The sequence below is a fragment of the Geospiza fortis genome, unplaced genomic scaffold (genome assembly GCF_000277835.1).
Source record: "Geospiza fortis unplaced genomic scaffold, GeoFor_1.0 scaffold112, whole genome shotgun sequence".
NCBI lineage: Eukaryota > Metazoa > Chordata > Aves > Passeriformes > Thraupidae > Geospiza > Geospiza fortis.
Window position 1 is genome coordinate 19,050,982 of NW_005054298.1, and position 13,193 is coordinate 19,064,174.

A 13,193-nucleotide genomic window follows, 5' to 3' on the forward strand; every position below is an offset into this window, starting at 1 on the left:
GCTGCGGGCACCACTGGGCCCTGTGCCCGGAGCCCAGTGCTGAGCGCTCCGGGTGGTGTTTAAAGTACCCCAACTGCATGGCACCGTTGTTTATCCAGACTCTGAGCATCATATCGTGGGTTTGACAGCAGGTAGAACAAGGATGGTTGGGGAAAAAAGTACATCCTACTGAGGGATTTCTTATATTAAAAATATTTTAAAGATGGGCGGGTACTCAATTGCCTTTAGGAAAAGCTAATAACTACTTAAATCTTGCCAATGTAGCAAAATAAAAGCTGTACTAATTGACATTTCGTGACAAATATTGTTTTACTTTATCAGTTTATTTCTTCAAGTGTATCTCAAGTGGCCCAAGTATTTCTTGCACATTTTTTGCTAAATTTCTCAGATGAGGAACATCTGAAAAGGTATTAAGGAAAAGCCATGTAGCAACAAAGAGCTCTTTGGTACTATCAAATAATGAAAAAACTACTTACCATGGAGACTTGTGTTAAAAAGAAATGTGACATTTTTTCTGGAAGACTTAGAGACAAGGAAATATGAGAGAGAAAATAAAAATTCATGATGGGACATGATTTGCCTGAAAGCAAAGATAATTTTTGAATTGAGCTGAAATTAAAACAAACGTTCAGAAAGAGCACAAATCATGTGGGCACTTGTTTGGAAGCTGGAGGGGTGCTCTCCTATCCAAATTCTGGTAACAGCTTCCTGCCCTGATGCAAAAGCCATATCTGTATGGAAGCTTTCATGAATGCTTAGCCAAATAAACAGAAAGCATGCAAAAAAATTGCCACCTGAAATAGATAAAAGATGCATAAAGTGATCCCAAAGGATAAACTAAAAGAGACTTAAGTTTGTTACTAAAAACAACTGCACATTAATTTAATGTAATTTAACTTCTGTATTGAAAAATCTTTGCTTTTACTGATTTTTTTTCCCATGGTTTTTTATCCCATAATGATTTGCAAAGAGATAGTGAAAACAGCAGTAGGGAAAGTATGAGATGTATTACCACAAAATAGGGAATTTTAATGAAGCCTGGATATCAGAGCACTGGAGAAGGGTGGGCTTGGGAAAAGCAAAAATTATGCTTGTTCCTTTGAGGGACCTCTGAATTAATGATCCAGATACTGCACTTTCACAAGGATGCTGCTCTTACCAAAGCAAAGCTCAGACAACCTGGATTGTGTTTTTCCCCACTCTTAAAAAAGGCAAGCTGAGGTCCTTTTTATATAGATATGCCAAAATTGTAGCTGCAACAGCAAGTAACTGGAGTCTTCAGTATCACTGACTGGCTGGCATGAAAACTGAGAGTGGGCTGAGTCTGTACATGACTGCTGGAGTTGATAACACAAGTGATGCTTTGACTTACCTATATAATGCAGTCTTATTTGCAACATCTTCTGGTATTCATTTTTATATTAATATCACATTATGATCTGCTTGTTCTGCATTTCCTTAAAATAATTCAGTGTCTTTTTTCCTAACTGTTCCACACGTGTTCAGCACGTTTTTATTATTAATAAAATAGGGGCACTGCCTTATGGCTGAGTTGCATAGGTCTAGTTGCATAGGCCCTATGTTTAAGTTCATATTCTGTGATCTTTTTGGAGCCCTTTCTCAAGTCACTTGTATTACAGTCAGAAATAATTACTGTAGAAGTAATGATGTTCCAATTCAGTGAGAGATCCCATTTGTCTGCATTTAGTCATATATACTAAGTGCATCTCTCCTTCTATCCTCTCCCCACGAGTGGCTGCTCCAATGATTAAAATTATGTATTCGTGATACTTACATTAGTGTATTAGTAACAATTCAAGACATATAAAGAAATGCCAGTCATTGTTTTTAATCTGTGAATGTTTGTCATTATAGTTTCTAGTAATGTATTAGTATTTGTTCTTCAGTGTCACAGAATGAAACTATTCTAGAAAAACCAGTAAACTCACACTGCAGAACTACAGAAGCAAGCAAATCCACATGTCCTACCATGTATAATGTTTCAAGCTGCTTCATTTATGGAGTAAGACTCATTAACTGGGCAATGTACAGTAGCTCTCTCTTTAATTACACAGTTTCATTATGCAGTGGAATTATTTTTCAGAATACAACTGTTTTTGCAGACTAACCTTTTATTTTAAGAGAAGTTTCTGTCTAACGAAGAGAGGTAATTACAGTACAAAATAGACTTTTGACACAGAGAAAACTATTGTTACCAGGACTCCCCTAGCGCATAATATTATTTTAAAAGAGGATGTAATTTACATATTTAAAAAATTATAGAGTTGTATGTAAGTAGCAGCAATGATGAGAGACAAACTAAGAAAAGCAGTGCTTGCAACTGCCCTCAAATTGCTCTGTAGTTTCCACAGTAGATAGCATAGTATGTGTTTCACCTGACAGAAGGGGTTTACGAGGGATATGGGTGTCTGGGTATGAGTCACTTTCGGAACCTTTGGTCCGGTGCCTTTTAGTTTGTTCCCTTGTTGTCTCTTTATTATGATATGTGACCAGTTTCTACCCAGCACAGGGATCAGTCTTAATTTATGCATGCCTAAATATGATAGAGAATTTTTCTTTAAATCTGAAGCATGATAATTATGAGGGGTATTTGTTCTGACCACCACATAGAACAGCTCACTCAGCAGGACTCAAGTGTGATAAATGCCTTTGCCCCCAGGTGGCTGATTTCTGCAGTAGAATTAAGCATGGTGGTAAAGTTTGCAGTAGGATTTTCTGGTTATTCGAGCTCTGAATCCTTTCACTGTACTTTTTAAGCAATGCACTCTGACAGAGATGTCTTATCAAAATGAAAAATCCATAGAATTTGGAATATTTAAATTATTTGATTTGCTTAGACTCTTTGGGTATGCGAGAAAAACGAAACACTGTGATTGACTCTTCCCACAACTGTCAGGATACAGTGCACAGTTTCCCAAACAGGCACAGAAATGTTAAGTGCAAGTACAGCCTCTGATACTATAGATTTTTCTTTTTTACCCCACAAGCAAAATATATGTCTGAATTTGGCGACAGAATTGTTGTTCACCTTCTGTGCATTTGTGTAGTGCAAAACTTGTTAAACTCTTTTCCAAGAGCAGTTCAGTTCATGTGTTTAAAATATACCATCCATCAGAAGGTATGTCAAAGGAAACTGCTTTGTTAAGGGAGGTACGTGCAGTGAAACCAAATACAGATGGTATCTGCAACTTTCTTAGAGTACTGCCTTCATTTCCTGCCCTTCCTACTTTTCATAACTTTGCAAGTGTGGTGAGGACTGGAGAAAAGTCAACCAAATCCTTTCCAAACTTGAGAAGCTTGTATTTGTAACTGTTTGCAGGGCTGGCTCATATCACAGTTTGTATTTTTGCATTTGTATCTTCACCTAAAGGAACAGGAAGGTAAGTGGTGAAAACATTCCCCCACAAAATGCTTCTGTGCATTTTGAGTGTAAGTCCAAGTAGTATTCATAGTCAAGTTATAAACCTAGACAAATGGACTTCTTGGACTGCCTGTATTGTATTGTTAATGCTTGTCCCATTACCAGTTCTTAATGCAGTTTCTTTATGGATCAGATCATGTTTCATGATGTTGGGGGGAAAGAAGGCATTTTCATTTTAAAAATGTTTTTGTCATATGGTATTTCACTCTTTTAAATGTTATTTTTCTTCAACTGAAGGTATTATGGTCTGAAGTATAAACATTACCATTTGTTCCTAAAGCTGTGAAAGACTTTGCATTTGGTAATTAAATGAACTGCTTGAGTTAGTATTGTACTTTTCAGCCTTTCACATTTAATTAACATTCAAGTGGGAATTATGAACAATTTATATCTGTCAGGAAAAGACAAGACGTAACAAATTGTCTCCGTGCAGATGTGAAATTGAAGCAACCTTAGAGAGACTAAAGAAACTGGAGCGTGATCTGAGCTTTAAAGAGCAGGAACTAAAGGAACGGGAGAGACGTTTGAAGATGTGGGAGCAGAAGTTAACTGAACAATCAAATACTCCTGTAAGTAGACAATAATTCAATCTTTCATCTTGTGTCAGAAGGATTTGGAGCTTTGTCTATGTAAATCTCAAGACATACTAAGGAAGTAGTGCTCCTGTTTTTAGTTGTTCCTCTGGGCCAATTTTATTGCATCACTCTAGATAACAATATTTTTTTTTAATTTCACCTAATACATTAGGTACCACATATTACCGATAGTTCATATTGTGATATAGGCATTTTAAGCAGTGTCCATTGATTTATTTAGAGTTCTCAGCTTTAAAAATTGTTTACATTCAATAAATTCTTTTTTCAACTAGAAAGTTGTAGACTTTATGGGATGCAGGATTTGGTCTTAAATGTAAGAATAATTTGTATCTTCCAGAAGGCATGTTGTGAAACTTATGCAGATTTTTTTGATTCTGTTCTTTTTCTTTGAGAAGTAGCAAATTCCCATTCTGTGAAAAGGGGGTCAAAATTCAAAGTATTAATTTAAGGTTTTGTTCATAATTATAATTAACATAACTTTGACTGGCCAGTTACCAGCTGGTAGAATTCCCACATTTCTATTAGTAAATTGAACAAAAAAACTTCCTTGCATTATCTTGAATTTCTTGATGAAATACTATGCTCTTCAACCACTGATTGGCAGAGGGAGGACCACAGGGTTAGTGCATGGCGCGACATTACAACAGAGTTGCTAAAAAAATACTGTGATACGTACTTGTTTTTAAAGCACTAGCTAAGACAAATACCAAATTGAGATTGCAGTAGCATATGATTTTTCTTATGCACAATTTTATCATACTAATAACCTTGATTCCAGCCAGACCCATTTACATATGAGTTGTTTTTAAGGCATAGCTTATTGCTGTTCTTTGAATGAAGTTGCATTTATGTTCCAGCTGTGAACATGCACCAATGAAATCACGGAGGATGAATGTTTTCCTATGTGCAGATTCTGTGTGTTTTCAGTAGATATCTCTATGCCTGCTTTAACACTTGCCATATTCCAGTAACTGAGCTGTGGGCCATCCTCTATCCTGAGCACAGCATGAGACACAGCCTTAATGAGCAAACCTTTTCACCAGCAAGGGCCTAGGGTTTTTTTATGCTGTACTTGCTTATGACTTGTATTTTCACTTAGATCTGGCATTGCTGCAAGAATAAAGCATTGTGCTAAGGCCTATTGTGCTAAGCATGAACTGTCTTTCTGCATAGCATTAACCCAACTGTCCTATTGCATTTAGGTGCAATTTCTTCTAATAGACAAATATAGGTTTGTTTTTTCCACACATCTTAAGTGAACTTACACAGTAGTATTTCTTAAAGAGCCATTTTATTGGAAAAAATTGGATATATTGGCTAAAAAAGGGTTTATTCAAGCAGGATTGGGTTTTTCTCGTAGCACTGGTTACACATACAACTATATTGTAAATTCATAGCTGTAAGTCATTTGCAAAATATCTTTGGGCATTCTGTTTGCAAGCTGTAATCCTTGGGAGTCAAGCATCTGTCTCCTTCCATTAGTTCAGGCTGTGTCTACTCAGGAGCATCAAACTAGGGGGTTACAACAGGGAGCTGCAGTGCTTGCCTTCAAACTACCTTGACTATAAAAGCAGGAGTAAAGATACGGCAGCTAGAACTGTGACACATTTTAGAGTTCCCGCTAGGCATAAACCTGGTTCTTAGCCAAAACTAGGCCTCATTGTGTCTTAGCTGGTACTCTTGTCCCTGCTCTGTGTTCTGCTGTCACCTTTTCACTTGTCTCTGCAGCAAAGACCAGAGGCCAGCAGTGGTGCGCAGGAGTAGAAACTTAAACCAAGTGACAGGAGAACAGTGAAGCTGTCTCTGCCACTTGATTCTCCAGTGTTGTAGGGTTGGTAGAAGCTTCATCCTGCGTGGTAGGTAACTGTGAGTGGCAGGCTGCTTCTGCTCCAATGAGTAAAGTATAGCTTCACACACTTCAGCATGAGGGAAGGATGAGGCCAATATTTAGGAATGCTTCTGTGCGTTTCTCCCTGCTCTTGTTTTGACCCTGTTTCGCTGCATCTTATACAACAGACTCCTTTGAGTCTGATCTCTGCAAATTCTTTTGTGCGGATCTCCAAAAGCCTCTAGCGCAAGGGAATCAGGAGCATTTTGGTGGAGTAAAATATATCCATAGCTGCCATGGAATGGGAGACTTGTCTTGGAAGATTTGACTTTGCAATGGTAGTGGATGTAGGTAAGATGAACATCTTATTAGAGGAAGACAGTGAGCAAGACATGAAATCCATATATCACCTGTGATGCCCTGTACCTGCAGGTGGTCATTTAACCATGGAATTTAGAGAGACTGGTGGATCCTAGCCATTTCTAAGGGTCCCTTCTGATAGTCATCATATGCAGTATGTCACTAAAGGCATGTCCCATCCCAACAAACTCTTTAAATTCTCCGGATAACGAGATGGCAAAATATGGAGGAAGTAATGTGATTATAACTTGCAAAATGAGCCATTCACAGTTTACCCACTCTCAGACATTGAACAGTCAATGACCCAGAAAGGTGTTTCAGTGGAGAGCTGATTTGCAGCTTTGTTGATTTTTTTTTGGGAATTCTTCCCATGTCGGGGATGTTCTTCTGTGGATCTAAAGTAACTATAACTACCTGGCAATGAAGTGTGTGTGCTAGGTCTTGTTTTTGAAAGATTCCTTCTTTTTATCAGGAAGAGCTTGATCCAACTAGCACACTGTTGATGATGTAACTGCAGGTTTTTGTACAGCCAGGTGTACAGAAGTTTAGCTGCAGGTTCTTTCATCACATAGCAGTAGGATGCATGGAGGCTATTTAGGGCACCCCCATCATGCCAACTTCTTTGTTTTATTTTTGTTTCTTAAACCCTGATCACTAACTTTACTTAACCACAGTGCAAATAGTAAGTCTTTGTAAGTAGGGAAAGCTCAAGTGGAACAGAAGACAGATGCTGTCTTTTCTAATGATAGAAAATTAGTCAATGTAAGTGGTTTTACCAAGAAATGGGCACTCTTTGAGCAACCCTGGCTGTGAAGCCTCTTGTGTTACAAAAGCAGGGCATCACCATAATCACCCCTGTAACTTGTTTTGATCAACTGCCATTGACTCTTCAGTCAGTTTTCTGATGAGGTTAAAAAAGATATGAAAACCCATGAATTTTGGGTAGGTAGTTTTACAAATGCTTTGGAAAGAAATGCTAGTGCACCACACAGCTCCTTTGCTGTTGTTTATGTAGTGCCTCAGTTTGACACCCTAAGACAAGTAGGTAGTTTAATTTAGGGTGAAACTCCTGAGTTTTTATTCCCTGTGAAGCACAGGCAAACATGTCACAGAGGTTACTAGCCTGGCCACTCTGAAGAGGCATTAATCATTAACCTGAAGAGAGCATATTTCATTTGTTACTACAAACAGACTGGGTCAGGAGAATGCCATTATCCATAGGTGAAGATTAGCGGAAATTTAATATGATGTACAAGCAATTGACAGATGTCTCTTGATACCACTAAAGAAAAAAAAAGCTGAAGAAGCTGACAAGCTGACCAAAACCACCCCTCTTCCCCTGCCTGCTTGTCCCTGGGATGGCTTCTGGAGGTGTGGTGCTGGTGCAGGCTGGAGGCTAGTTCTCCTGTCCTTTGCATTGGTGAGAGACTCATTTCTGATTGTGGCTGTTGCAGGGTGACCCTTTCTCTCCTTTTGAGCATACACTCAAAACCAGTCTGCTGCTGCTTTCATTTCTGATATTTAGGGGCTGCTGCTTCTGCATCAAACTGCAGAACTTTTTTGGCTTCTCTGGTCTTAACCCAATTTATTCTTCAATCCTGAAAGGTTGAATTAAGCAGCTCCAATTGCCTTGGAACCAGTCCACCTGGTTGGGAAATGTCATATTCTGTTTTTTGCTGTACAAAATATGAAGGATTGAAGAGTTTGAACCTTCTTTTGTCATGAAAGCTCTGTTGCCTGTGGTTCTTGCCATGCCACTCAGTGATTTTGGTTTAAGAATGATGACCCCAGAAGGATGCTATCTGTTTTAATGAATTCTTACTTGACCTCCATGTTTAGATTCACTAATCGTATGCTCTCTGTTGATTGCTGACTAATCTGGTGGTGTCTTTTTCCTTGATTTTTAAATTGGTTCTAACTTTCACTTTTGCTCTGTCCTTTCCTCCTTTTAAATAGTTTTTCTTACCTCTTGCTGCAAGAATGTCTCAGGAGTCTTACTTTGAATCTAAAACAGAGGAGTCAAACAGTGCAGAGATGTCATGTCAGATCACAGCAACAAGTAACGGGGAGGTAGCTGGCATGAACCAAAGCCTGAAGGCCTTGATGATGACGGGCTTTGGGGATATCTTCTCTCTGAACAAAGCAGGATCTGTCCTGCAATCTGGAATGCAGATAAATATGCAAGCCAAAAAGAATTCTTCTAAAACCACGTCTATGAGAAAAGGGAAGAAAATCAACATGGCTTTGGGTTTCAGTGAATTCGACTGGTCAGATGACGATGATGATGATGATGATGATTTTGATGATACAGATGATAGCAGCGAATGAAATAAGTTGTAGAGTTAACCCTGAAATCATTTTAGCAAAGCAAAACAATAAAGTTTTAGAACAAGAATCCTGTCAGTTTGGTCTGTTTAAATCCTGTAAAAGAACAAAAAGCAAACAAGCAACAACAAAAAAGATATTTACCAGGCTGAGCGTATTTGTATGTTGAAAGATATGTTGTTTCTGTTTCAATTGTGCTTATTTCTGCTTTGATGAAATTTGGAACTAAACTTTCCAAACTAATTGAGATTATTATTATTTCATCATTATATCTATAATTCCTAGTGCCTGATTACAGAAACTATGGCTTGATAAATTTAAGATTCGGAAACACTGGGAGAAACTTCAATGCCATTAATGCCATTAATGTACTTCAAATTTTTCTTTCGTGTTTTTTGTCATTTCCCTTATCCCTTTAATTGTCAGTCATATGCATATGCTTGTACTTCCAGATTTGTTATTTTCTACATCCATTCTTTCTTCCTGTTGTAGTGAAGGGGTTTGCTGTGTTTCTTAATTTAAAGCCGTTTTCAAGGCAACATTGTGGGAAGTCACAAGTAAGTTTCTAGGAACAGAGAAGCTTGCGGACGAAGAGAGGGCTTAGTTAAATAAATAGTTTAAAAATGGAATAGCAGCAGAACTCAGATAATCCCTATTAGTAGATGATTTCTATAAATGTTCTTTTTTTTCCCCCTCACGTGTATGTGCATGTGTGTATAATTCACCCTAGCAAAGTAAACTGCAATCAGACCTCTGCATCTATTATCAGATATTGTGATCTAGAGCTAATTTTCAGTTAGGTTGATGTGAATCCATGAAGCCTCATTAACTTTGATGGACTTATTCTTGTACCTGAGAGCAAAAATCGGTGTTTGTAAATTTTGATTCTGTTGTATCTGCTAAACAGCGTGTGCCATCCTTGGGAAAGGACAAAGAGAAGCCACTGTGACATTTCAGCTTGGGCCCTACCACTGTGGCTTGTGTGAAATTCTCTGTACTAGAATCTGGCAGTAATGTCAGGAATATTTACTAGACTCTGCATAACTGTTTTTTGCAGCTACATTACTTTTAAAGTATTGTCACTGCTGTTACAGCTTACCATAAAACTCAGTGTCTTACAATCTGCTGCAATAATTGCCTGCCAGGCACTTATGTTGAGAGCAGTGAGGATGTTTCTCCTGATGACCCCTTTAGTGGTGATGCAGAAGGAGGGAGGGAAACCAGTGTGAACACAGATGCAGGTTAGAAAGGAAGATGTTGTAAAATATTTGCCAAGGAAGAAGGGCAGCATTTCAAAAGAAAAATGTTACTGTGTAGTTCAGCAGTAGTGGGAACAAGCCATCAAAATTCCATTCTCAATTACTGGAAGGGTTTCTTTTATAAAACTTGTGTTTTTGAGTGGCATCTTTAATTATAGGCTTGCCTGTTACACAGCTCTAACCTATATATTATGGTGTTTTGTGGATAGCTTAGAAAAAAATGGATACATTAGATTACAGCAGGCCTGAAATCATTACCTGTTCACTCAACAAAACAAAGTTCTTTGAAGAAGTTTTTCCAGAGTGGGTACCTCTTTGGGTTGTGAGGAAGAAAGAATTGTTTTATCCTTAAACACCAGCACTGATCCAGTCACCTGCAAGGCACAAGTGCTGCCCTCAGGTTGGCCTGCTCCATTCGCTCTGCATGGGATTGTAGTTCCTGCAGGATGTCATTTAACCTTCTTCCAGACACTCCCAAACCTCTTGACTTGAACTTCCCTCTTGTATCTGGAAGCTATTTTCATGATGAAATTATCATTTAAGTGAGGCAGTAAATGTTCAAAGTATCCCAAGGAGAAACTCTTTTGGCTCATGTGGGGATGGCTTCTTGGGTCCATCAAAGCAATCTGATTTTAGGGAGAAAAAGAGAATTGGAAGGGCAAATAATGAAATGGAAATAAGAACAAATAGCCTTTTCCAGTGTAGATTTGTACTATTTTTGTAAGTCTACATCTGCTGACACCCACAGCAATGATACTATTTTTGTAACTACCACTTTGCACTCGGCAAAATTTGATGGATTTGTGTAATGTAATATGTGCACTTTAGGTCTTAAGATGCGTATCATTGTGCATAAATTACTGCCCCACTTCAGCAGTATAGGGATGTACAACTGAAAACAAAATTTGGTTCAGTACATTTCTAATTCAAAACCCAAAAAAATCTGTTCCTAGAATTGATATTTTGCACTTTTTTCGTGTTTGACAATCTTGGAGCACTTCATGCACATTTATGTTTGTGTGGGTTTTAAGTGAATTTGTAAATTAACTCCTTAATCTTTACCGAAATAAAAATAATTTTTAAGTAGTATGACACAGATTTTCATAGTTACAACATCACAAGGTTTAGGTCTGTCTTCAACATTTTGTGCTTACCCAGGTGTGTAACTTATATCAGCAAATATCATCAGAATGTGGTAACATGCTTGTAGTAATTTCTACCTGCTTGTTTCAGTATTTTTTAATGAAGCAAGATGGATTTTTCCCCGTCACCTTTTTTCCCATGTTGTTTCTCAAAGCAAATTAAACTATATTAAGGAAAAGTTTAAGCTCTTCTAAAACTTCCCCATGCATTTAAAGTAGCGAGGGTGACTTCTGAATTGTAGATAAGGTGATAACATGACAAACTCTTCTGATGCAGTTGAGATAGTATTATACTTAGGATATTGGCTATACTTACTAAAAAAGCAGTGGTATTAATTGCATTTTTACTTTCCTGTGATGAGTTTCACACCAGGTGTCTCCAGTTTGCAAGTCAGTGATCATATGTGAGAATCAAGCTGTGTTGTTTCTGCCTCTGAAATGCTTCTCACTAGATAAAGGCTTTGAAAATGGCTCTGGTGGGCAGATATGGTGGTTGGAGGAGGGCAGAGTATTTCATCTTCTACACCTGATTTTGCTCTGCAGTGTATCCAAGTCCATCTTCTACCTGTCTCATCATCAGGTTATACAAATCTCCACAGCAGTCCAGAGCCACATCGTGTGTCAGCTAATACAAGCATTAACCAAACCCAGAAGACATTTCTCTGGCTGCTCTGGGCCAAAGCCAGAACAAACCATGAAAAGCCTTCCTGTGCCTTGTACTCCTCTCAGCTCACTAGGCCCTGCCAGGCCTTTTGGGTTCCAGTTTCCTCTGCCTTCCATAAAGCCTGAAGGTATTTGCAGTAGAATAATATCACTGCATTTGTGGAGGGGAAAGGTAAGAACCAGGCCTGAACTTGGCATATTTACCAGGCTGCTGTACTGCAGACATGAACTTAGGTGGGTAAGTGGCCTCAGAGAAGAATGGGGAGGATCGACTTTTGGCTTGCTTAATGGTCAGCTGGGACCAAGACAGGATGTCCAACTCCCAACTCCTTTTCTTTAGCCATGATGAAAAAATATGGGAATGGGACTTAATGAAGGAAAACTTCTGATCTAGTAATTTTTGTGACAATGTCATCACTAATTTCTTGGAGTAGCAAGTGCCTTAGGGTACGGTGTGGGTGTGCTGCGTTGCCAGCCATTGTGTGCTCCCTGACATGGAGCTTGTCCCCTCTGGAGTGGAAGGGCTTTTGGAGGTGAGGTCTGGCGTGGCCTCTTGTCACACAGTCATGTTCATGGCTTGTCATTTGCTTATCATTCCAGAGCTTTTCTTAGGTGTTGATTCCCTTTCCTTCTGGGTTTTAAAGTGTTTATTCTGAGTTAAATATCTGATGCAGTAATGATGGGTATTGCTCTCAGCAGTAGCAATAGATGTGTAGTGTGCATATAGCTGTTAGGTACTGAGCAGTGTTACTGTGTGTCTTTAGTGGTGTACTTCCTTTATCTGTAATCAGGCAGCTTTTACAGGTTTTTAATAAGACCTCTGACTTGACAGAGGTTTTAACTACAGTCCTAGTTAGAATGTTCAGGCAGAAAAACTAAGTTCATTTAGTAATTTTCACAGACCTTAAAATGCACTGGTAGGAATCTGGAGGAGAGATCTTTCCCCTTTCCCCCAGGCTTCAACTTAGTGTACACTGTAAAATCTGCACAGAGATTTCTGATGTGTGAAGATTTAATTTTAAAACTGTAGAACCAATGATTTTCTTTTAACATTTTATATTGTGTGCTAAATACTCATATGCCTTTTAAAGTCAGATATAGTCCACTGCATTTCTTGCTTTTGCACTACTGAAGAAGTTTTGTACTGAATAGTAGGAATCGATGCTACTTACACTTCAGATTTGAACTGATGGAATTTGAATAGAAAATATTTTCACAGTGTTAGAAAACTTCATTTTCCCTTCTGAAAAAGCAAAGCTGAGTGCAATGCCTATGCCAAGACTCTTGTGCTGTAAACTGAATATATCATTTGTGTGGAACATGCAATGTTACACTTGTGTGTGGTAAAATCTTGCAGTGTCAGTTATTCTCTTTATTGCACTTGACATACCATGTCTTGTTTTATTCACACTGTGGATTCGCTTTTCCAGTGTAAAACCAAAGCAAACAAACAAAAAAAATCATACAATGTATTCAATTTCCTCGATTGGTGTCATAAACTTTCTTTTGGTGTGAACTTTTCCCTTGCTTCTCTTTTGTTCCAAACTTCTATTTTGCAATAAACATTTTGACAGTAAA

General features: G+C 38.3%; 1 protein-coding gene across 1 annotated transcript in view; it reads left to right on the plus strand.

Moving 5' to 3' along the window:
• The window catches only part of MAP3K20 (mitogen-activated protein kinase kinase kinase 20), a 58,581-nt gene extending 45,388 nt beyond the window's left edge, over window positions 1-13,193 (plus strand). Inside the window, exons 10-11 of the mRNA XM_005415867.3 lie at window positions 3,876-4,011; window positions 8,183-13,193. Of these exons, the coding sequence (XP_005415924.1) occupies window positions 3,876-4,011; window positions 8,183-8,554 (508 nt within the window). The 3' untranslated portion in view covers window positions 8,555-13,193. The remainder of the gene's footprint in view (window positions 1-3,875; window positions 4,012-8,182) is intronic.